The sequence below is a fragment of the Gracilinanus agilis genome, chromosome 2, assembly GCF_016433145.1.
Source record: "Gracilinanus agilis isolate LMUSP501 chromosome 2, AgileGrace, whole genome shotgun sequence".
In the NCBI taxonomy this organism is placed as follows: Eukaryota; Metazoa; Chordata; class Mammalia; order Didelphimorphia; family Didelphidae; genus Gracilinanus; species Gracilinanus agilis.
This window is the reverse complement of record NC_058131.1, coordinates 641642816-641668963: the sequence shown is the minus strand read 5'-3', so window position 1 is coordinate 641668963 and position 26148 is coordinate 641642816. Positions and strand designations below refer to the sequence as shown.

Genomic DNA, 26148 nt, shown 5'->3' with positions numbered 1-26148 from the left:
TCATCCTGACATCTTTTACCAAAAATAGTAGGGAAAAATACATATGAAAGCGTATATATAGAAGTAAACAAGGCTATTTTGTTACTATATTGCGAAAGATAATTCAAACACAGAAGTTATAAATCATGTAATTTATTATTTCATTTAAATTTTAAAATTTGGTCTATGTATTGAAATATTTTGATAGTTCCATCTATAATAAAATAAACAAAAACTAAAATTGCATGAAGACACAAAGAGGTAGATGCAATAAACTAAATAAACTCCTTCCAATGCAGTTGCTAGTCTGGGTTCCCAATTCTACAGAAATAAACAGTTCCTATTTATTGTTTCAGATGATACATTTCAGAAAAGATCTGACACTGTTGCTCATAATTTGAAGATGTTAACCTACTCTTTTTGTCTTATGGTCTAAGAGTCAAGCTACCCACTATAAATTCAGAGTGCAAGTTCCTTGAGAGCAAATTTGCTTTTCTTCATATCCCTGGTTCGTGTTTTCGTGTTCTCTCTCTCTCTCTCTCTCTCTCTCTCTCTCTCTCTCTCTCTCTCTCTCTGTAACCTAATAAATGCTACCTAATTCTTTAATTAAAAGTTTCCCTGGGAATTTGAACCACTGCCTCCATAAAAACTAGGAAGAAGTGCTCCCCTTTCTCCCCACAGGTTTGCTGTAACTCAAATTTCTAATACTGTTTCTACAGAGTGAAGGCTATTCACCCTGGAACAATGAGGTGTCTTCAGTCTTTTGTATAAAGAAAGAGGATAAGGCTAGGGATGAATAATAAAGTGGAGACCATACAGGGAATTCCTCCTTCAGGTAGAGTTGGATTAGATGATCTCTGAGATCCATTCCAATTCTGGGGCTGTTTGCCTAACTGGCCCTGAATTTTCTTCAGTTCACTTGCCTAATCCATATTAATAGCTCATATTTATGCAGGTCATTATAAATAATGTAAAATAAGCAATGTAATATGATTATTATTATCTCTATTCTACAGATGAGGAAACTGAGGCTCCAAGACTTTTAATGACTTGTCCAAGGTCCCATGGTTTATAAAATAGCAGAACCAGGATTTCTACTGCAACTTACACATTAACTGTTCCATGTTGCCTCATTTTAAAGTGGCTGGAGTATTGGTAGTTTCCAGCCTTGCTTTAACTAGTTGAAAAAGTTTTCTTCTAAAATCCTTATTTATCTAAAAAAAATTGTCATTCATATTCAGGGCTGTCACTCTAAATGATTTTTTTTATCTTGAATATTAAAAGGCCTATTTGGTACCCTAAACAAACAAACAAACCAGACCACCTACTTACCATTAGTGCATTTGAAGCACATACACTATGAAATCCATAATAAAATGCAGCAAACTGTTTATAGATGGATTTGTTGAGAAGGAAGTCAACATAAAGCTGCACATACTCTAGAATGAGATTATAAATTTGATTAATTAAAATAAGCAAATGGTTAATTCAGATGCATTTCAGACAAAAATACATATACTAAACTTACCTTTCCTATTCTGATTGGTAACTGGAATTTTATCACCAGCTGATTTTAAATTATATGATTTTATTATTCCAAATTCTTCTTGGAAAACCTGATGGGAGATACATTTTTTAAAAGTCTCTGTGACAACACCATTATTAGGTAATATTCGACCAAGAGCTAAGATTTAAATAAATAATATTTTTGAATTACTTAAAAAAAAAACCTTACCTTCAGTCGTAGAATAGATACTAAATATTAGTTCCAAGGCAGAAGAGTGGTAAGTACTAGGCAACTAGGCTTAAGTGACTTGCCCAGGGTCACACAGCTAGGAAGTATCTGAGGTCAGATTTGAACCTTGGACCTCCCATCTCCAGCCTTGGCTCTCTATTCACTGAGCTGCCTAGCTGTCCATTTTTGCACCCATGTTGCTGAAAGAGATCCCTTACTGGATTTTAAAACAATGTTATATAATCTATCTTCCATGGGACCCAGCTCCTCTATCTCCTCTCAATATCATGCTCATCCCACAGTCTTGCAAAAACATTACCCAAGGGCAGCTGGGTAGCTCAGTGGAGTGAGAGTCAGGCCTAGAGACGGGAGGTCCTAGGTTCAAACCCGGCCTCAGCCACTTCCCAGCTGTGTGACCCTGGGCAAGTCACTTGACCCCCATTGCCCACCCTTACCACTCTTCCACCTATGAGACAATACACTGAAGTACAAGGGTTTAAAAAAAAACAAACAAAAAAAAAACATTACCCAAACTGGCTGCTCAGAGTTTTTTACTAGCTAAGTCTTGATTTTATGTCCAACATGCTTTTCTATCCCAGTAAGATGTCTGGCATTACTGTTACAAGATATTTTTGGTTGATGATAATAATTCATAGTTATCTGTAAATTTGTGGATTTTTAATTATCATTAGGTATTGGTAGGGAAATAGAGCTTAACAACACATTTCTATAGGCTCTCTTACAGAGTAGTCCCTGCTAACTCACTTTCTGAGATGAGGGCACAGTTTGGATTTGGTTTCAAAAGTTGAGATCAAAGAAAGTAGCTGAGCCAAGGACATGCTGACTTGCTACCCACAGATTACCCATATTATTTTTGATATCTTTGCTAAGATTCATGACCACTTTCATCTTCATAGAATTTTTAACTCACCAGTGATCTATATTCAAGGTCATTCTAATCTATCTGTGACTATCTTTCTGTTTCTACTTTAGGCTATAAGGCACTTGAGAGAAGATAATAGTATTATTATTATTTTAAAAAAAAAAAACCCTTAGCTTCTGTCTTAGACTCAATATTGTGTATTGGTTCCAAGGCAGAAGAGCAGTAATGGCTAGGCAATGGGAGTTAATTGACTTGCCCAGGGTCACACAGCTAGGAAATGTATTGAGGCCAGATTTGAACCCAGGATCTCCTGTTTCTAGGCTTGGCTCTCAATCCACTGAACCACCCAGCTGCCCCTGATAATAATAGTATTATGATTAGGTACAATTATTTTCCCCACCTACCTAATATAGCAACTTCTAACTGGCACAAGCTCAAAAATTAAATACGGTGATAAGTAAATCTTTATGTGATACTGATTTGAACATTACATATCATTTGTTTTACATTTATGTTACCTGAAAGGTTGAATAAAAATCTTCTTCAACATTGCCATCATATGATAAAAGTTCATTTAATCCATGGGCCAATTCCTGTAAAAATGCATATATTATATGCTACTAAAGCATAAAGTGAATATTCCCAGCTGTATGTCAATTGATCTAGTGTATCTTTATTAACAAAAGGGATACTTTTCTGAAAAGTTTTCTGTTATGACTTAAAATGTATATCCTCATTGCAAAGTTTCCTGTTTGGTTAGATAATAAGAAAATTTCTACATTACCCAAGAACATAAATTAGGTAAAGTAACATTAACTCAGATAGGATTCCCTATTTGACAAGAACTTCTGGGAAAACTGGGAAGCAATTTATTAAAAAAAAACAAACAACAGTGTAGCATCCTATACCATATACCACAATGGATTCCAAATGGATAAATGACTTAAATATTTAAAAGTTATATCACACACGCGCGCGCGTGCGCGCACACACACACACACACACACACACACACACGAAGAAAACAGATGGAGGGGCTTTGCATAGTTATGAATAGAGGAAAGTTTTTTAACAAAACAAGGACTAAAAGAAACCACAAAAGATAAAACAATTTCAATTACACAAATTTTGTTAAACAAAATCAATGCCACTAGAATAAAAAAGGAAACTTGATTAGAAAAAAGCCATTATAATCAATAACAATGATAATGGCTTGGTATCTAAGATGTATATAGCAAATTAAAGCAAATATAAGAGAGCTAGTCCTCTAGTGAATCAAAATGTCAATAGATATGAGCAGTTCTCCAAAGAATTACAAACCACCAACAATCACATGACAGATTGTTCTAAATCCCTAGTAATAGGAGAAATGCAAATTAAAATAACTCTAAGATACTCATTTCATACACAGAAAATTGTCAAAATGATAAAAGGTGGAAATTTTCAGCTTTGGAGAGGATATGGGAAGATAGGTATCTGAAACACTGTCAATGGACCTGTGAACTGGTTCAATCATTCTAGAAAGCAGTTTGGAATTGGGTTAAAAAGAAGTGACTAAATTGCTCACACCCAATGGGATAAGAGATCAAATTCAGAAAAATGTAGGAATAACTTGTAACAACCGATGCAGAAAAAAATATGCAAAAGTGACTGCTGCAACAATGTAAATGGAACTAAAAACAAAATAAACCCAAATATTGTGCAATTACAGTAACCAAATTTGGCTCTGGAGAAGAGATGAGAAAATGTGCCATCTTTTTGTTGTTGTTGAAAGGCTTAGGGACAATGACAATATAATATCGAGAGACAGTTGTTTTGTTTTTCCCCTTAAACTTTTGTCATGGAAGTGGTAGAGGTGGGGAAGCTCTGATTAAATCCTAACCATTACATTTTATGGCTGAGGAAATTACCTTACACAAGGCTGGCATTTTTATCATGTATAAAATTGGGGAATTAGGATTGTTTCAGAGCAGAGGTGTCCTCTTGCATATGCCCCAATCAGATTAAAATGTAATTGAAATATTTAGCAAAATTAATTTTAAAAGCATAAAACAGATAATATCAACATGAGGGATTCAAAGTCAGTATGTGGCATGCAGGGAACTTTGTAGGGTTTAGTGGCCCCGATTTCTATGTGAATTTGACACCACTATTTTAGAAGACCTCTAAAATGAAATTCTAAGTATTGTATCATGGCATCAAATAACTTCCTCTAATTGTTTTCCATAAAATTAGGGGAACCATGGGCTATAACTCCTATAATTTTCTGGTAGTATCATGAGATTAGTTTCCAAAATTTTCCTAATACCAAATCTTTCTCAATTTGGTGTTTAAGTGGGTACACACATATAATACATACTCTAGAGATATGCTGTATAGCCTATGGGGAACTTCCCTTCCCTTTTTCTATAAGCAATTTTCCTAACCCTGGCTGCCATTGCAAGATAGCGATTTTGTCAATCTTCTATAATCATCCCTTGATGAACTTATAGTAGCATCCCTTTGCAAATACAGTCCCTGTAGGCAAGAGGGCTCTGTTCCAATAGATTCTAAAGGGGCAATTTCCCCAGGGCTTTACCATTGTCCTGATCAGAGTAGCTGAGAAGCAGCATAAAGATATAGGAAAGAAAGTTCACAGGGATTATTGAAAAGAGAGAACCAAACCTAGGGCATGAAGATTCTTGAAATCTGGATAATTTATACACTGATAACTTGAGAGTTAGTTCTATGCTGGAAATGCATACTTTTTCTATCTATCCATCTGACCCTACAAATTGGTCTCCCAACATTTCATTGAGCCTATTTTTACTCCCATCTCATAAATATACCAGCCAGGACAAATTCATCTAATTTGTTCCCATCTTTCCTCTTACCCATAATGAAACTTCCACAGCATCTAGTGACATGACCAGCTTCCCTATTTCCAACTCTAAGCCAAGGAATACTATAGGTAAGCTAAAAGGTATCTTTAAGGAAGGGGAAAATTGAATGCAAAATAAAATGAGTGACTGAAATGGGAAAAAAGAAGAGCACATGATTGTTACAAAACAGAATATGCAGAAAAAGAGAAATGATTTGTCATTATGGAATCACAAGTTGCTAAAAAATGTATACTTACAGGCATAATCTGATATAGATCATCTATTGTAACACTGCAGATGCCTACTGGTGTGTTCTGATCACTAGGAACAATGGGAGGACTTAATAGCTTCTTGTAACAGCAGGGGGGGAAACGAATGTCCAAAGTGATGCTATTATATACAGCTAGACCCATAAGCTACATATATCAAATGTTAAGAATTAAAAGCAAATTCATGATAACAACTGCATTTTAAAAAGAATATCATCCAGGAAAGCATCCTTGGTGGAGAAGGCCACCCTCATCTCTACCACCCCAATAAAAACAATGTACCAACTGCCAGTGATAGGCAGATAATCCCAAAAACCCTGGGAAGAGTAGTGTTCCAAAGTCTCCTCTGAGCCTCATCCCCCACTGGCATTGTCTCGGGTAACAATCTTTGTGAAGAGGTGACCAGCTAAGTACTTCTTCAGGTTTTGAAGCCTCCCACCTTGTCAGCAGCCAAAGTTATTGAAAAACCTACAAAAGAAAGTTCTTTCACAGTCCTTAGCACTTTCAAATGGTTCAATATCAGTAAGAGACATGATTTGATCAAAGAAAATGCCATTAAAGCTATCATCTGCTTTGCCAATGAAACTTAAGGACTATTGCACCTTTCCATCTAACTTGTAGAAGAAAACTTTCTATATTCTGAAGAGCAGGGACTGCCTTATTTTTCTATTTGTATCCATAGTGCAGAGCACATAGTTAAGCATTTAATAAATGCCTTTTCATTCATTCATTCTGGCTGCTTTCATATTTAACAATTATCCATTTACTTCTACAATGTATATTGCCTTCCTTTATTCTCCCTCAAAGATTTTCCCTTAATTTTGGTTAATAAAATGCTTTTTACTAACAACAAAAAGAAAGGTTAAATTGATGGAATTCATAACATCCCTAAAACCTTGATCCAAGAACACAAAAGGTACCTATTTCAGCTTCCTAGAGAATGTCTAACACATCCTTAAATTAGATCAACATGTATGTAGATGAATTGAAGAAGCAGTTTACTAAAACTAGTATCCCTCAATGTTGATTCTGGCTATGGTCATTTTAGGAATTTTAAAATTAGAATGTCTGAAGAAAATAAGATCTGGGTTAAAATGTGTACATAAATATGCTATTGACAAATTATAGGATAGTTAAACTCCCACAGTGAAAAGTTAATTCAGTGGCTTTCATATGAACAGATTACCGTGAAGTTAAAATAAAGTGAGGCAGATATATTTATAAACTTTGCAGGTTTGTGGCTTTTTGATGTATATATTTATATTATGACAGATGTGAGGGAGGAATGTAACACTGACCCATTTTCTAAGAGAGGAGTTTTATTTCACATGCTAGAATATTTAAACTCTAACTAAATAAAAATTATATCAGGTCATTAATGAAGCTATCCATTTTATAGTCTCAGAGGGGAAATATATATATATCACTTAGAAATAAAAACAATGTGTTAGAGAAGACTGTGCATTCCATCCTGCTCAAGTCAAAATGAAAACTAACAATGGTCTGAAGTTGGATATTATGTAGTAATACTGTGCAATGCAAGTAACCAAATTCCAATTTCAGAGACTGTATAAAAAGAGTATACATATATTAAAATAAATACATAAAAGATTATATAAAGTCTCTTTCTATAATCAATTCTGCTTGTAAAGTTATTACTTTAAGTTTAATGATACATCTTTTAATCTGACCCTGAAGTGTGAACCTACCCTATTTCTTCAGCCTTATCTCTACTAATCTCTTCCCCAATCTGTTTGCTCCGGCCAAATTTGTTTATTCATTTCTCAGATATGCTATATATGCTCCTACATGCTGGGCTTGGATTGTTCTTCCATTTTCCCTGGGTTTCTCTTTATCATGAACTTTCTTCCAGAACCAACTTAAGTTTGTTGACTCTGTGAAGTTTTCCTCAACTACTCCCCAGTGATCCTGACTTCCTTAGAATCTGTATAGTACCTCCTGTCTTTACCACATTTAATATATGCTGCTATATATTATTATTTAGTTTTTCATGTATATGTTCTATAATTCCAATCAGATTGAGGCTCCTACAGAGCAGCACTCATATTTTCTACACTGTGTAGCTCTAGACCCTTACATACAGTAAGCATAAGGCAATATGTTGTGCTGCTGGTACTAATAATGCATTTCTTTATAATAGTTATACTTAAGAATTTAAAGGAGTTAAAGCTCTATGATCCTATTCAATAGCATAAGGCCCATATTCAATTTTTCATGTATTCATTCTGTCAACTTATTCATTAATTATTAGTTATAAATATATATTGTGTGTCTTGGAACAGTGTATTTTGGAAATATGTCAAATTAATTTATTAAGAAGAATCTATTCTTAGGTAATCCTATTTTGATATTTTATATAGTAAGTACCAAATTAGAGAACTGCTGTTGTTTGTCTTTTGTTTTCAAAAAGGACCAATGACATCATGGGGTGATCTCCTGACTTGAGCATGAACTGGATGAAGTGAGGCACAATTGCATAAAGTCATCAGCCTCATTCTTTCTACTGAAGTCATCAAAGTCTAGTGGCAAGACAAAAGTCAGGATGGCTGGGGACAGGAGGCAGTAGATGACTACCATTTTCAATGGGTTCTAAGTGCTCCACAGCACCTGCTTCAGCTGCCTTCATGGCTGCTGGAACAAACTGTTCTCATCTGCCCCTTCTACTAGAGAAGGTTTCACATGCCTGGGGTAGACACCCCTTAGCTCACTGATGAGTTTGAGGTCCATCGATTACCCTCAACCTGGTTTAGCCCATCTCCTGAGGTAGTTTACCAGAGTGTGGCCACTATATCTGCTATGGCTTCTCAGAGCCACAGGTGAGAGTTGAGTGTCAGGTGGACACCAAAGATAGAAGAGCAGTCCTGAAAAATTGGCAAGTCCTCACAGCAGAGATGCCAGTCCCTCTTGAACATTCATATACCCCACCAAAGTAAAGAATACAGAAATACTGAATAATGGTTGAACAAATAATTCGCATTTTTGAATGTTTTAAAGCACTTGAATTTCTCATCATTCAGGTTATATTTGGAATGTAAATATCTTAATTGCATAAATATTGTGTAGGAAAAAAAACACATTTCTTTGTCTTTTTAGCTTCTACTAATTGATTTATCCCGTTGACGATAAACCAAAATTCTACTACTACTATTACTACTAGTAGTTAGTGGAAATTAGTAATGCTTAATAACATAGTTTTATTTTACATAATGTGGTTGTATTTTTCTGGAATACATAAATATCTTTTTCTCTAGACTGTTAGCACCTCCTAGTGGATAGTTTAAAGGATACAATTCCAACCAACCGAAATTCAGAATAGTTATCACATTTAAAACTGCTAAACCAATGACAATGTGAATCCTTGTGATATGCAAACATGCCTAAGGAAGGAAAACCACAATAAAATAAAACAATATATTAGCAAATGTGAACTGTATGCAACACAAAACAAAGGAAATTCATATGTTCAGCAGTTTCCATCCTCCATTTAAAAAAAATTTCATACTAACTCTGTGACCAAATCACTCTATATATACATATATAAACATCAGTCAAGTAACTTTTTCTGATTCAATGGGTATCAGTTTCATATAACTATTTGAAGAGAATATAACAAAAAGTTTACGTTTTGAAATTTACTTTGTATCTCTTTTTACATTTTTACATTTTTTTCTAGGTTACACATATATTATCATACAAATCACATTTCCTTATTATCCATTTTAATATGTGAATAATCTTATAAAACCAACCTCCCCCAAATCATATAACCAAAGAAACAAATGATAAATCATATGTTTGCTTCTGCATTTCTACTCCAACAAATCTTTCTCTGGAGAAGGATATAATTCTTTTTCTTAAGTCCCTCAGAATTTTTCCACATCACTGTATTGCTGTTAGTAGCAAAGTCTATCCCATTTGATTGTCCGACAATATTTCAGTTACTGTGTATAATGTTCTCCTGGCTCTGCTTATTTCACTCTGCATCAGTTCTTTCTGAAATCATCCTGTTCATCATTCCTTATAACATATTAGCATTTCATCACAATTTGTTCAGTCATTCCCCATTTGAGGGACATTCCTTTACTTTACAATTCTTTGCCATGGATTTTGTAGTTTTGTCATTCTCCCTGGTGCCTACCTTGAGAGAATTCTATTGCCCATTAGCCCTAAACAAAGGGTAGATCCAGGAATAAAGTAAATGAAATTCAATCAATATTAACATGTTAATCATACTGGTGTGGCATATGAGGCAGATAAATTTAAAATGTTAATGGGCAAAATTAAATTTGGGCTCTACCCACTCTTTATTTATCCATATGACTACTACTTCCCACTAATTAAGATAGTGAAAAAAAATGATATTTATAAAAACATCCTAGTTGGGCAAATTCTTAGAGTTCTACTCTAAAGACAATAAGCTATATCCAGCAAAGTATATTATACTGATCATTATCATTGTCTGATAATATATGTAAAATGCTTTGCAAATCCCTAAAATGTCATATTGATCTTCAAACATCTTAGCCCAGTTAGTCTAAAAACTGGGCTAAAATGACTGGAACACCTTGATATATATATATACACATACATATATATATATATACACATACATATNAGGAATAAAGTAAATGAAATTCAATCAATATTAACATGTTAATCATACTGGTGTGGCATATGAGGCAGATAAATTTAAAATGTTAATGGGCAAAATTAAATTTGGGCTCTACCCACTCTTTATTTATCCATATGACTACTACTTCCCACTAATTAAGATAGTGAAAAAAAATGATATTTATAAAAACATCCTAGTTGGGCAAATTCTTAGAGTTCTACTCTAAAGACAATAAGCTATATCCAGCAAAGTATATTATACTGATCATTATCATTGTCTGATAATATATGTAAAATGCTTTGCAAATCCCTAAAATGTCATATTGATCTTCAAACATCTTAGCCCAGTTAGTCTAAAAACTGGGCTAAAATGACTGGAACACCTTGATATATATATATATACACATACATATATATATATATAAAATTATATTAATTATCTCTAAAGGAAACAAAAACTAATTTTCAGGGCTTTCTTGCCTTTTGGGGCAGGGGCTATAATCTGAACCCTATTTTATTCATAAGACTGTTACAGGTCTTGGACATGGCTTATTTTCTTCTAGTACTTTGTTATGCTGTTGGCTATTTGACAAAGATTATATATCAAATGCCAATAGGTAAACCAATTTATACACTAATAAAGTCCTACGTATTTATATGGAATCATACAGTTCTTAGTACTCTCTTTCCCCTTTCCTGTCACTTTGCCACCATCACATTAGATGCAGAAGGGGGTTGCATAAAACTGACCTTTGGTTATTTTATGGGTTGTAATAACTTTAAAAAATTCTATTTTAGTAGCCAGCCTTCTGGTGATATGACAAGACATTAAGAAGTTGCGGCTAGAGTAGCAGTGTGATACATTGAACCAAGAGTTAGCTTAAGAGTTTAAGTCCAGCCTTTGATACATCCTGGCTATGTGACCCTGGGCAAACTTTAACCCCTCAATGCCAGAGGCAACTTTTTAACTCTATAAATGGCACAACAGGTGTTGATGTGAATTGTATGGGAATTTTCCTCACTAAGAATTCCATAGATCAATGAAGTCGCAAGTCTGATCCAAAATTTATAAAGAAAAAAGAAGTTGTAGTTAAATGTTTCCAGTTAGCTGATGATAAAAACAATCACTGATATTTATATAGCAATTTTAAATTTGTAAAGCATCTTGTACATATGATTTCATCTCAGTCTCACAATAATATGATAAGACAATTACAAATATTATTAGTCCTATTTTGCAATGAGGAAACTGAGGCTCAGAAGAGATTACATGACTTGCTCATGAAATATGAGGTAATCAATTATTTCATGAAAAGACATTTCTTTTTGCTTTTGGATGAATGATTAAGATCAACTCTGCTAGCTCCTTTATTTCTCTAAGGAACATGTGAGCCATCATTCTTTTTAGGAGCATCCCCTGCCTGTCTTTCATTTATTACAAGAATATAAAGAATGACATAATTCAGTCCCTCCAGTAATATGTCCACTTGTTAGTCACTGGCCAAAAACCTCACAGTTACAATATCAACAGTTAAATTCACATTTCTAGATAATCTGAACATGGATTCAGAACTCTCTGACCTCATTTCCACTAGTTTTCCATCACTGCTGCAGCAATGGAAGGTGGCTCCACAGTACTAGTGAACATTTCCCATTTTCCTTTGTTTCATGAGTGCCACAGCCAAAGAATGATCGCTGAGTGATAGGGCTACCTATGATAAGCTTCTTCATCCTTACACAAGTTAGTCCTCAGAAAGCAGATGCTCTGCTGCCAGAACTATATGGAAGCTTCTCATGCATAGTAAAACCTGCCAGAATTGGTGCTCTATGACCATTATCTGAGAAACCCAAGTTACATTCACATCACAAGGAAGGACTATATTAGGATTTTATTACTCCTAAGATATTGAAACACTGAAGGAAGGATCTGGTATCACATAGTGTCAGACCTCTATTTGTGATGTATGGAAAGATATGAACAAAAACTACATGGAATAAAATGGCAGGGAGTAGTTGCCAACTGTTTCTATGGAATGATTCCTCATACCAATGAAATCCTGCACCAAATACCATATTAACCAAGTGAAAGAATTCTGTATTATTTTCAAATGTCATAGCATCAAGTACAGTTCATTATTATTATAACTTGTTCCCTATAACTGAATGAAATATTCAACTTTCATAGATATAGTTACTTTAGCAAATCATATTCTAATAGTTTTTAAAATATTTTGTTGCAAGACCCTATTTTTAGCTAGAAATGAAGTCAAAAGACATTTAAAATCTTGGTATTTGTTTAACTTATTTGTCATTCTTTAAATGAAAAATCAGAGACCAAAGAAGAGTCTTCATGGAAAGCATTAGCAGTATTAAGAGAAAATCAGTTAACAAATGAATAAAATATGTTATAGTGAATCAAAATAGCTTTAAACAGATAACACTTATAAGACTAATTTATTAGGATAAATTGAAGTAGTTTATGGAACAAGGGAAAATATATGAGACTATGATGATAATGCATTTTGAAAATCTTTTTTGATAATTTTTGCATAAGTAATAATAGTCTTTCCTTATTGTTCCCAAATAGGTGCACTGGGTGCTCATATCATGAAACTGTTAAAACTTTTAAGTTTAAAATTACTTTCTTACAATCCAAAAATGGCATTTTAGTATTTTTGTCTATGATTTCATAATTGGGGGAAAATCACAATAATTTAGATAACGAGGTTAAATTACTATAATTGTTCTTTTTAAAACCCTTACTTTGCATCTTAGAATCAATACTCTGTATTGGTTCTGAGGCAAAAGAGCAGTAAGGGCTTATGCAATGGAGTTTAACTGACTTGCCCAGGGTCACACAACTAGGAAGTAGTGTCTGAGGCTAGATTTGAACCCAGGACCTCCTATCTCCAGGTCTGGTGCTCTATCCACTGAGCACCCTAATTACCCCAATAACTATAAATCTGGACACTCTTAGGGACATGTTAGTTGCAAAAGTTTCATCATAAGTACTCACCATAGTCTGGGTGAAAAATTTGGCGAATCAGGAGTAGAAACCATTCTTTTGTCAAGCCGCCCATATCAAGGCCAGCCTCACCCACAAATGTCACTTTCAGCTTCTTTTTCAAGTCTGCTCTTTTCCTCGTCAACTGTTTGAAAATATTACCCCAATATGAAGATATTAAAAATGAAGATGTTACCTTTTTACTGAGGGAAGTATACATTAATTACTTTTCCAGTCTATCAACTTGTTATTAAAACTTTTAAACTATTTGAACTACTTTAGATAATTAAATAATGACTATTCCAGTCCAACTGAAAAATGGGTTAAAGCTTTGGACATTAGTAGAAAATTAATTATTATCTAGAAATAATGCAATTTGCAGTGAACTAGAGTAGGAAGAGCCCTAAGAAATCATCTAAGCTCAAAACTTCATTTACAGAAAATGAAAAGTGATTTTTACAAAATTGTTTAACTAGATAGTAGCAAAATTAGGACCAGGGCCCAGATATCCTTTTTTTTCAATTTATCCTTTCCTATTTTGAAATAATAAATATTCAGAAACTTCTACCAGAAAAGGACTAGGAGGTCTGGGTGCAAGGCTGAGACTCTGCTGTTACTAACCAGCTGTGTGTGACTTTGACAACTTTGCCTCAGCTACAAAATGGGAACACTAGATGAGAAGATCTCTAAAACCTTTCCAGTTCTGATAATGTATAAATCCACTGAATGTAGGGTTTTATTATTAACTATGTATATGATCTAACTTCCATCATGATATTAAAATAAAATGAGGAACATTTATTGCTACTTAGAAAAAGGAATACTTAGCATTATTTCTGTGGTGTATCAAGTCCGGACTGAACTGAAGATATTAAGTAGTTAACTGATAAATATTAGTGAGGAATCATTTTACTGTACCTCATCAAGCGAATCACTAACAAGATGTGTTCTTCTTACTTTCATATTTAGAAATAGCATATTCATGTCAGGTCTTTGCCTTCGAGAAACTTTGTCCACCAGACTCTGCTATTTGAATCACAAAGAGATCATTTTCAGTTTTTCACAAGTTTAATTTTGTAAAATTTTAATTAGTAAAAAGGATAAGACTACAGAAATACACATAATATTTTTCTTTCACCAGGAGGTCATATAATATTCCAAAAGCTAATGATAAATATACACTGGAATCTTGTTATAAAGGTACCCTCTTATGAAGATATGTAATGGTGAAACTGCCTTATGACAAGGTTCTTCAGTAATCAACCTACCTACCTTGGATGAGATTCAAAAATTCAGCCTTATTGATCTTAGTATAATTTAACTTAAAGAATTTAGAATAACTATAAGAAATGGAAAGCATTTAAAATGAAGTTCCAATTTATTTTCTAAACTGAGATAATTTTCTAGTTTTGCCAATAAAAAACAAAATAGAAACTGTTCACTCCAAAACTAAAACTGATCCAGCAAATGATATTTTGGGTATTTTATAAATGAAGTTTTTAAAGTATGAGCAGGCACAAAGACATATTCACAGCCTCCTCCACTCATTTTCACTAGAAATATCTCTCAAAGGACATTAATTTCTCTGGCAACAAAGAAAATAGAACTCTTGTGTATTAGGTAAAAGCCAAAAAATATTGCCATTGAACAGAAGAATACTACAAATTCCATTCTTTTTTTTTAACACAAACTATTTTAAGAAAAGTACCCATATAACAAGACCATTTTCATAATCCGTCCAATTAACTATACTAAAACTTTCTGGGTCTCGGAACTGTCAATCCTTTGTGACTAATATTCTCCTATGGCCCTCCCTGCCGTAGTCCTAAATTCCTCAATATAGCATCTGAATGAGGTCTGACTTCCCAATCTGGTGGTATCTTTCGCTCTGGACTTTTCTCTCCATTCTGCCCAATGCTGGTTTTTTCAGTGGGTTTTACCTTTAGTGTGAAGTGATATATTGGAAAAGATTCCATAAGTTAAACCACACCAAACTGTTAAAAGATCAGGAAAGTATGATGTGTTTTCTCCCTGATGTTTTAATAGGAGTTAGGTTTCTCTGACCAAAAGGACGACCACTCAAATGATAGAATTTTAAATCCTAAGACAGGCTGGAGGAGATCATTTGATCACGAGAGTCTTCCTGGCAACTTTAAATCATATAAAAAACTCAACCCCCTGCTAGAAAGCTGAGTAAACTTGGACTCCAGAGACCTGGGTCTGGTGCCCAGTTCTGATGATTGCTAGTGGTGCTGGATCACTTTAGAATTTAGCCTCAACTTCTTCATCTGTAAAACAGGTACAACATTACTAATATTCACTACTTCACAGGGCTATTGTGAAGAAAGAACTCTGTTTACAATAAGAGTCTTTGTCAATATAAGTTATTCTTGCTGTTGTTATTTTGGGGTGGTGAGTTGAACCCAATGATTTACTGTTTAGCTTCTTCCATCCCCCAGACTCAGAGCCCTAAGTAATAATAGACCAGGGACACCAAGAGGACTAGTTAGTGGCAAGGTACATATATGCCATATGTGTTTTTTAAGGCAATACAAATTATCCGCAAATGGATTACTATTAGGAGAAATTTTGACAAAATTTTGCATTGGTTTGATTTAGCCTCTTGTCTGCCCTCCCAATATCAAAAATCATAGATGAAGGGAAAGCTACTGAAGATCAATAGTAAATACCATGAGTACAAATACAGGAAAGAAAACATAATGGATTTAGTGATAGGGACTACTCCTTGAATTATTTCAAGTTAACACTACTGGGTTTCAGCATCTACACAAGATCAAGGGTGAGTTTTTCTACTAAAAAATACCTGTTAAACTCTTTCTCCAGGGGACAGACAGTGTGGGCTTTGGAACTCTCTTGGCAGGCATAATCAATGAACTTTCTTCTAGTACCCCCATACTCATAGCCCTTTTGAGTCCTTTGATCAGTAAAGGCTGACTATGCATGTCACCAATCACTCAAAGCTTTCTTCCTGGGTTGTGACAAAAAAAAATATTTGCCTTCTGGGAACTGAATTACCAAAGGAAATAATCTTTAGATTTTATACTAATTATGCTCCTCAGACTCTTTTTATTTTCTTAAACCAGACACAAAAACCTTCTTTTCCCTAAGTATCCTCTTTTATTAAAAAACAAACACTACAACTCATTGTAAGCTGTGAATGGATTAGCATGATGAATGAGCAATAAACTATGTGCATAGAAACTGAACTAAGTGTCATCATCCTCCACTAATGCCTTACATTTCTATGCCTCACCATGATGTATGGAGGGGATCTATATCCTCTGAGGCCATACCAGTGGAGCTCAAGCTTTTAAAAAGTCTTACTAAGTTGGAAAAGCTCTAAATATGGGCCCATTTATTCAAGGAATAGCCTAGTTAAATTTGGAGAGGCTCATCATTAAGAGGAGCAGGGGAAGAAGAGGAATGGGAAAGGTATGGAAGGGAAGGTTCAAAAAAGTCAGGAAAACCAACATAAACTTCTTCAGCAACAGTAACTCTGGAAAACCATTTTTAAGTTAAGAAGGGTTCATGATCCACATAGGAAGAAGAAAAACCCACAGAGATGAAATTATAGATCTTTGAAGTATCACAAGTAAATAAAATGTCAATAATGTATAAATGAAATGGACAACACAATTGATTTGACAAATATAATAATAAACATATTATTATGTTATGAAATGAATTAATAACTTTTTAACATGATAATTAGATACAATAGATAAGGGAGGAATGATGGTCTGAAGCCAAACCTCATGAGTTTTTGTCTGTGACTAGCTTTTCTTAAAGAATAGGTACTCTAATTTTACCCTGTTATATGCTGGGCAAAGTCCCTGGGATGATGGAGGAATAAAGATTACTTTTCAAGGGTAGATCTAGACCATGCCTTGGACAGTTACCTGGAGAATAAGGGACATAACCCTAAGAAAACAAAACAATCAGGTTCTGGGTCTATGGAGAGGCAGAGAACTCTAGAGGCTTGTATCTAGAAAGCATTTATGTTGTCAACTACCAGAAGGGTTAGCAGAAGCAAAGCAGGAAACTAATTTAAAGCCTGAGTGAAGGCTTCTGGATCTATAAGTATGAAAAAGTTAATAGCTGACTAATAAGTTATTTGAGAGACACTTCCTAGCTGTGTGATGATCCTGGACAAGTCACTTAACCCCAACTGCCTAGCCTTACAGCTCTTCCATCTTGGAACCAATACTTAATATCCATTCTAAGACAGAAAGATTTTTAAAAACCCTTTATCTGAGAATAGGATATGAATTTTGAGAGCTCTTTCTAACTTTTCTAAACCTCATTTTAACCCCAAAGAACTAATAAAAAGCAGAAGTGATAGAAATCCTGGGGAATATGACCATAGTATTTATAGAGTTTTATTAGATAATCAGGGAAAAGCTGGACATAGTCTGACACAGATACACCATTAGTTTGGAGAGAGTAACTTTCAAAGAGCTCAGAGAATGGATAAAGTAACCAATCAATATAAATTTAAGTGAGTGGGTACCAAGTGCTATGATGCTAAGGATACAAATAAAAAATAAAAGCAATCCCTATCCTCAAGAGGAATACATTCTAACATGAGAGACATGTATTCTAGAAAGACATATATAAGTTATATATGACGTAAGATATATATATATATATATATATATATATATATATATATATATAGTAGACAGGAAAAGACACCAGCATCTGGAAAATCCAAGAAAGGCCTCTTTGCCAAAAGGTGGAATTTAAGCTGATTCTTGAAGGCAACCAAGAATTCTAAGACTTGGAGAGGAGAAGTGAGAGCATCCCAGGAATGAGGGGCAAGCCTGTGCAAAGGCAAAGGAGATAGAGCATCTTTTTTTTAAATGTTTCTATTTGAGCTACTGGCAAGCTGTAAGAGTTTATTTGGGGTGTGTGGTGTTGGATGCTGTGCATTTTAGGAAAATCACTTTAAATCAATTAGGGAGGATTGGAAGGACTGCCTTGTTGCAGTGACAGCCCAGTTTAGAATAGACAATAAAAACATGTGGTTGACCCAGGAGGTTTCATGATGCTTTCCAGCTCCATTCAGAAGCAGGTTAGTAGGAACAAAGGAGGAAGTTTATGGGGGTAATTCAAAGTTAGGGTTTGGCAAGGTATTGGTAGTAACAGAACAAGGAAACAAAGGATTCAAGAATAGAAAATAGCATAGAGTTAAATTGGTTCATCAAGTGGTTGACATAAATAGAAATCCATGGCCTGAAATTCAAGAAGAGAATTTGGTCCAGGATAGATGGAATGTTTTTAAAAATGAAACTTACAATAAAAAAATGAATCAGAAGAACAAAAGTAAAATGAGCTCCAGAGAGGTCAATGTGAACATAGAGAACTCATCAATAATGGAGGCAGCTAGGTGGTACTGTGGATAGACAGAACCCTGGAAGACTCATTCCTTTCTCTCTTCTTGAGATTATCAAAACATAACACTACTCTCATGTTTTCTGTCTTATTAGATTCTTTCTATGACTTGATTATAATTATGTTCTAACAGGGCACATATATTATCTGCTCGTATTAACAAATTGTTTATCCTTATTTAGTCCTTTATGATTGCTTGCTCATTTTTTACATTTCTTACATTCATCTTGACTCCTGTATTTATATGTCATTCAATTTCGATATAGTTCTTAAACTAAAATGGACTGCATGACTGTTCCTAGCTAAATTTCAATCCAGAGTCCACAGACCTCTCTGCTTACCTCCCTAGTATGAGTTGGACTGGGAAAATGACTTATTGTGGTTTTTTCTTGGATTTTCAAGCCAAGTGAACCTTCTAGCTTTTTATGGATGAGAGCTTAGTTGTATTTCTTTTCTGCTACTTTACATCTTGGCTCTTCCCAAAGATGATCCCTCAGAATGAGAATGAGAAGATGATGATGACACAGAGGTGGAAGGACTAACTCTCTTTATGCCTTTTTTATTTTATACCAAGGAAAATCATCATCATAAGAAGATTAGGTCAAAAATGATTAATAGGGAATCGAAACACCAAATAAATGAGAATATTACAAGGGAATATCTAGGTACCATCAGTGAATTCAAGTCACTTGAATGAACTACATCCTAGGGAATCAAAAGAATTTGATGTGAGTGCTGAACTACTATTGTTAATCTCTGAAAAACTGTGGAAAATGTAGAGGATGCCACAAAGCTATAAAAGAGCAAATCTTTTTCCAATTTTCAAAAGCAGAAAGAGAATACATCCTTCAAGCTATAGGTTTGTGATTATGATTCCAATTCCTGGGAAAAACCCTTATTACATACCCTTAAAGACATGGCTTATGAACATTTTCAAAGGAAAGAAGTGATCAGCTAAGACAGTGGAGTAAAATACATTCTGAGTTCGCTCATCATCCTCTAGATAACTACAATAAAACAAAAGCACCTCAAAATGAATCTTGGAGGAGTGGAACCAACAGAAGACAAGATGAAGCAGTGTTCAAGCCCAGAACAATGTGGAAGAACAGCAAGGAGGGCCCATCAAGCTGGGGTAGGAGGAAAGAACACAGTTCAGCATGTTGGGCATAACTTGGGTACGAAAGAACACAAGAGAAAGGGGAAAGAGCAGAGATGGGCTCATTCCAGCTTAGAAGAAAAATTGGAAAATATAATTATAAAAAAAGGAAAGAGGTTAAGAACTGGTCCTGGGGCATCTAGGTGGTTCAGTGACAGGCCTGGAGATGGGAAGTCCTGGGTTCAAACATAGCCTCAGATACTTCCTAGCTTTGTGACCCTGGGCAAGCCACTTAAGCCCGATTACCACTCTTCTTCCTTAGAACTAATACTTAGTATCCATTCTATGACAGAAGGTAAGGGTTATTTAAAAAAAAAGAACTGATCATGTAAGACTAACTTCATATACTATTTTTTCGTGACAGGGTGACTAGGCTGATAGATCAGGAGAACATAAATGACACAATACACTTGAATTTCAGTAAAGTGTTTGACAAAGCATTTCATGATAGACTTGTGGACAAGTTGGATTGTTGAAGGATAGGTGATGGTATTTAAGTGAATTTAGAATTGGCTAAAAACTTGGATTCTTTCCCAAAGGATAGGAACAAATAGTTCTCAGAAGCAAAACTGCAAATATATGAATGACCACTCCAAACCACTAATAATAAGAGAATTTCAAATAGAACAACTCTGAGGTTTCACTTCGTATATAGAAAATTTGGCAAGATGGCAGAAGATGGAAAATTAATATTGTAAGAGCTGTGGGAAAAGAATCACACTTTTAAAAACTGTTTATTTAGTTCTGAATTGGTTCAACCATTCTGGAAAGCAGTTTGGAACTGTGCTATAAAAGTAACTAAAATGTCTATACCATTTACCAGAGATCCTACCACTAGGTATATACCCCAAGGATGTCACAGATAGAAAGAAAGATCCTATTTACATGAGAAAATATATATAGCACCATTTTTGATAGGAAGTAAAGAACTGGAAGCACAACTGGAGAATGATTAAATAAATGATGGTCCATAAATATAATAGAATATTATTTCACAGAAAAAATATAAATATGAAGAAAACAGAGAATCATGAAAAGGATGATATGAAGGTTGTAAAATGAAGTAATAAGATTCAGGAAAACAAAATATACAGTTATTACAACTATTTGAGTGGAAAGAACAAAAAAACTTTCCAAATGCCTTATAATTATAATTAAGTTTGGTTTTGAAGAGATGAGAAACACTACTCCTTTTTTTGAAGAGATAGTGGACTATGAATGTAGAAGATTAAATAAATTGTTACACTTGGTTGATGTGTGTGTTATTTTTGATGCACTGTTTTTTTTTCATCATTTTTTGTGGGGAAGTATATCCTTTGTCTCAACTGCTGGCTCTCTTGGAAAAGGAAAGAAAGGAATATATTTGGACATAAAGGTGATATTAAAAACAAGATAATGATAATTTTTTAAAAACTCAGATTAGACTCACAAAATGATTCATGACCAATTTCAAAATGGAAGAAGGTCTCTTATGAAGGAGCCCAGAGATCTATTCAAAAGGCAGTTAGGTGTTACAATGGATAGAGCTTTGAGTCTGAACTGAAGAAGATCTTGATTCAAATCCAGACCCAGAAGCTTCCTAGATGTGACCCTGGGCAAGTCTTTAAAATCCTTGTCTAGCTCAATTTCTTCAACTGTAAAATGAGAATAATACTAGCATCTACCTCTCAGGGCTGTTGTGAGGACTGAATGAGATAATATCTATAAAATACACTTAACATAGTGCTGGTACATAGTAGGCACTGAACATCTGTTTACTCATTCTTAGATATTTAACATTTCTATACATGACTTCGATGAAGGTAAAGTTATTAAATGTTTAGTAGATGTCAAAAAGGCAAAAAGAGTAGACATCATGCCAGATGGTGGAACTTGCATCTAGAAAAGATCACAATAGGTTTGATTCATAGTTTAAATCTAATCTTAAGGAAGTTAATAGAAATAAATGTAAAGTCTTACAATCAAGTATATAAGTCCAAGATGGAGAAGTTATGTTTAGAAAACATTTCAAGTGAGAAAGACCTCCCGATGATTTTAATGGATATCAAATATTTTTTAAACACCCTTAATTTCTATTTTGAAATTAATATTATGTATTGGTTCTAAAGTAGAAGAGTAGTAAGGGCCAGGCAATGGAGGTTAAGTGATTTGCCCAGAGTCACACAGTTAGGAAGTGTCTGAGGCCAGATTTGAATCTAAGACTTCCCATCTATGGTCCTGGTTCTCTATCCAATGAGCCACCCACCTGCCCCTGATGGCAAACATTTTAAGTCAATGAAAGAGAATATGTTGAGCTATATTAAGAAGAACAGTATCTAAAAATGTGAATCATGGAATTGTCATTTTATACAATCAAAAATTTTACATTTGGAAGGAACTTCAGAGATACTCTAGTCCAGTTTCATTCTAGTCCCAAATTGCATATGGGATATTTTTAGGTTGAAATGTTGTATTTTAACAAATATGGACAAGGTGGAGTACATATGCAGCAGAGAGTGACCAAGACAGGGAGGGGGACTAGAAATCATTCCATGCAAGGCCTGATTGAATGCAGGATATGTATCCTGTTGAAGAAAGAACTTTGGGAACAATAATCTTTCAAGGATTTTCTGGTGGGAGACAGCTTAGATTTGTTGTGACATTTAGATGGTGTAATGGATAGAATGCTAGATATGAGTCAGGAAGACCAGAATTCAAATCTTATCAAAAATGCTTAAAGTGTATGACCCTGGGCAAGTCATAGAGACCTTTAAGTTCTGTCACCTATAAGAAAGAAGGATCTGGGAGATTTATAACTTCTCTATCCCAGAACACCCCTTACATATAGGCAGACTGGACTGAATAGTGTGATTTAAAGAAAAACCTATCTGCAGGCCCTTTCCAAAACATCTTTCATACAACCTGAAATTCTACCAATTAAGAAATTTACTTGGCTTAACAGACAGATACTCTGGGGAAGGGGATGGCTGCAAACTTGTTTGATCAGATTGCTTTCCTAACACCTTGCTGGGATACATTAGGAATGGGAGTCTTATGACAGAGTTCCTTTTCTCATCTCTCATCTCACCTCATTCTACTTGAAGTGAGGCTGGCAAGACCAGAGATACTGGCAAGCTAGCTTTGGGGAGTTTTTTGAATGGCGACTTGGTATAAGAATCTGGGCAATGAGTTCCAATAAGAAGTCCAGGACCACCTTTGTATAAAATAAAGAATGTGTGAATGGGGGGGCAGCCCCTCTAGGTTATTTCACTTGATTTATAAAATCTTTTTAACATTCCTGAAGGGGAATGATAGCATAGCAGTTCCTCTGATGCACATGGAAAATACTTGTCATGTTTTCACATTCTTTGAGATATGTATTTAAATATAAGAGATAAAAATAAAGGCCTTCACGAAATCAGCTATAGATTAAATAAGAAATGATAGCAATTTGAAGTCTTTGGTGATAACAGGGAAGCTTGGTGCTTTTAGTGTGCCTTTCTTATCATAACGCAAAGTTCTATTTTATCTTGTGATGCTTTAATGCAAAGGTATCAAATGCACCCAGGCTATTGGCAGTCAGCAACCCTCCTGAGTGTAGCCAAGTCAGATTAAAATGCAAATGCAAAATATTTAACAAAAAATTTAAAATACCAAAAAATAAATACAATTACATTTTAAAACTAAATCAATGTGTGGCCCAAGGGATCCTTGTGTAGGGATTAGTGGCTCCCATTTCTATTTGTTTAGCATGACTTTAGTGCATTCTTTCTATAGCTCTGTAAAATTCTTTGAAGACAACAAATCTCTCTCTCTCTCTCTCTCTCTCTCTCTCTCTCTCTCTCTCTCTCTCTCTCCTTTTCGTATCTCTCTAGCACAACATCTTGCATCTAGAAGGGGATTAATAATATTTATTCCATCTTCTTTAGAGCATGTGACATATCAGAACCATTCTCCCTATTCCAAATTTTTTTGCACATATTCTAATTCTCTGGGAGATGTATTTGCTTTCTTGTAAAACACATCCCATTTGTTTTCAGAATATGCCCGTGAATACACAAATGGTCACTATGCCTCTAGTCAATGTTTCACTGGTCACTTAAGGTTGGAATAATGCTATTACAGAATTATGCTAACCTAAATAACCTAAAGCTTTATCTATAAATTATACTTCAGTTACTTCAGTATTTAATTTTTCCACTACTTTCCAAGTCTGATGAAATGTTGCCATGAAGGCAGCCAAAAAAGCAAATTCAATACTAGTTATGTTTCAATATTTAGTTGTGTTCGATCTTTAGTTATGAAGGAATAGTATTCATGATAAAGTTAGCTGATGTTCCCACTGTACTGCATCTTTATCTTACAACAGAGTTCCTTTTCTCATTTCTCATTTCACCTTACTCTACTTGAAGTGAGGCTGGCAAGATCAGAGAGATATTGGCAAGCTACCTCCAGGAGTTTTTTGCATCTTGTGATACAAGAATCTGGGCAATGAGTTCCAATAAGAAGATCTGGACCACTTTTGTATAAAATAAGGAATGCATGGATTGGGGAAGCCTGTCTAAGGTTATTCATCTTGATTTATACCACCTATTTAACATTCCATATAAGAAATACAATGCTCAATTCTGCATGTCATATTTAGGGAGGGAACTGACAAACTGAAGTAGATCAATAATAGAACAACCAGAATAATGCCAGCATAGTTTAAGAAATTAGTGATGGCAAGGCTGGAGAAGGCTTGGGGAAATTGTAGGGGGAATTTCTGTTCAGGTGTAGGATGGATTAGTTGACCTATGTGGTCTCTTCCAATTGTGAGTAAGGGAGCTATGACAGCTAGTTGAAGTATTTGCAGACTGCGATGTGGCTTTCAGAGTAGATTTGTCCTGATTGTTTCTAAAGTGCTAAGTGAAGAGAAAAAGATGACAGTTGCAGGGAGGTGGATTTTGTATGAAAAATTTCTTCAGCACTTGGAGCTGTCCAAAAAAGAGCCAGGTGACCTTGGGAGGCAGTGGATTACATGTCCCTGAAGGTTTTTATGTATGGGTTTGGATAATTACTTGCTGGTTGTGTCAAAGGAAGGATTCTTACACAAGTACAACTTGGGCTTGATAAACTCTGACTGCTCCTTAGCACCTCTGAGAGGCTGAAATTTTGTGAAGTTGCATTCTAAGAGAGGTTTGTGTCAACATGAGCTTCCTAATATTGTCTGGACATCCACTATTTAAAAGTTTATTTTGAAGTTTCACCAATTAAATTAGGAAAAGTCAAAAAGCATGTTCACTGTATTAATTATAGACAACATACAACTTTTTCTATGATCTGGCTTACCCTGGCAATGCTTATCATCTGTTGCTCTGAGTCCCTCTGAATAATGATTTTTTTTGCAGCTATAGAAATAACAAATGGATACTGACAGAAGGAAAACCTGCTCAAAAACAGAAACAGAAAACAGATTAAGGAAAAACATTTCTTTCTTTCTTTTTTAAATTGAACTATCCTGGGGAATGTACCTAACAAAGTCACTGTGTTAAATGGAAACTCTTTTACAATCTATTTACTAGAATGGTATAAGGCCCTTTTCTGAAAGTAAATGACAAAACTACTTTTTAATTAAATATTTTTTTTCATTGCTATTCATGATCAGATAGATGATAAAGGGCTGCATTTGGTAAGTGATCTGTCTTACCTTCTAGAGTTTCCAAAGCACTGCCAGGTGTGATATTCTTCCATGAGATCAATATGATCCAGTGTAGAATTATAAAAATCAGTATAAGGAATAATAGGAAGGTGGGCCAGACCGTTTGCAGCATCTGAAAAGAAAACCTCTGGCATGATCCTCATCATCTTACATATGAAACTGGTTTGCAAGCAACTTATATGTTCATTTTATTGCTATAAAGTATTATTTATTTTTAAAACCTTATGTTTTAGAATCAATACTGTGTATTGGTTCTAAGGCAGAAGAGTGGTAAGGGCTAGGCAGTGGGGGTTAAGTGATTTGCCCAGGGTCACACAGCTAGGAAGTGTCTGAGGGCAGGACCTACCCTCTCTAGGCCTAGCTCTTAAACCAATGAGTGACCTCACTGCCCCTGCTATAAAGTATTTTGATGTATGAAATGGGAATGAAGTTTCCATTAGAGAGCTTCATTTCTAACTCTGCAAAGGGTTTAAATTTATTTAAAATGAGTGGAAACTTCTGCCAATGATTTCTTTACAAACATACATGAACATA

At 34.7% G+C, this 26148-nt stretch overlaps 1 protein-coding gene across 1 annotated transcript in view; it reads right to left on the bottom strand.

Moving 5' to 3' along the window:
* Nucleotides 1–26148, bottom strand: part of HECTD2 (HECT domain E3 ubiquitin protein ligase 2) — a 113777-nt gene that overhangs the window by 13642 nt on the left and 73987 nt on the right. Inside the window, exons 11-19 of the mRNA XM_044662626.1 lie at nucleotides 25603–25726; nucleotides 25245–25341; nucleotides 14282–14389; nucleotides 13376–13508; nucleotides 9037–9125; nucleotides 5716–5874; nucleotides 3116–3190; nucleotides 1508–1595; nucleotides 1312–1418 (exon numbers count right to left, since the gene is read on the bottom strand). Of these exons, the coding sequence (XP_044518561.1) occupies nucleotides 1312–1418; nucleotides 1508–1595; nucleotides 3116–3190; nucleotides 5716–5874; nucleotides 9037–9125; nucleotides 13376–13508; nucleotides 14282–14389; nucleotides 25245–25341; nucleotides 25603–25726 (980 nt within the window). The remainder of the gene's footprint in view (nucleotides 1–1311; nucleotides 1419–1507; nucleotides 1596–3115; nucleotides 3191–5715; nucleotides 5875–9036; nucleotides 9126–13375; nucleotides 13509–14281; nucleotides 14390–25244; nucleotides 25342–25602; nucleotides 25727–26148) is intronic.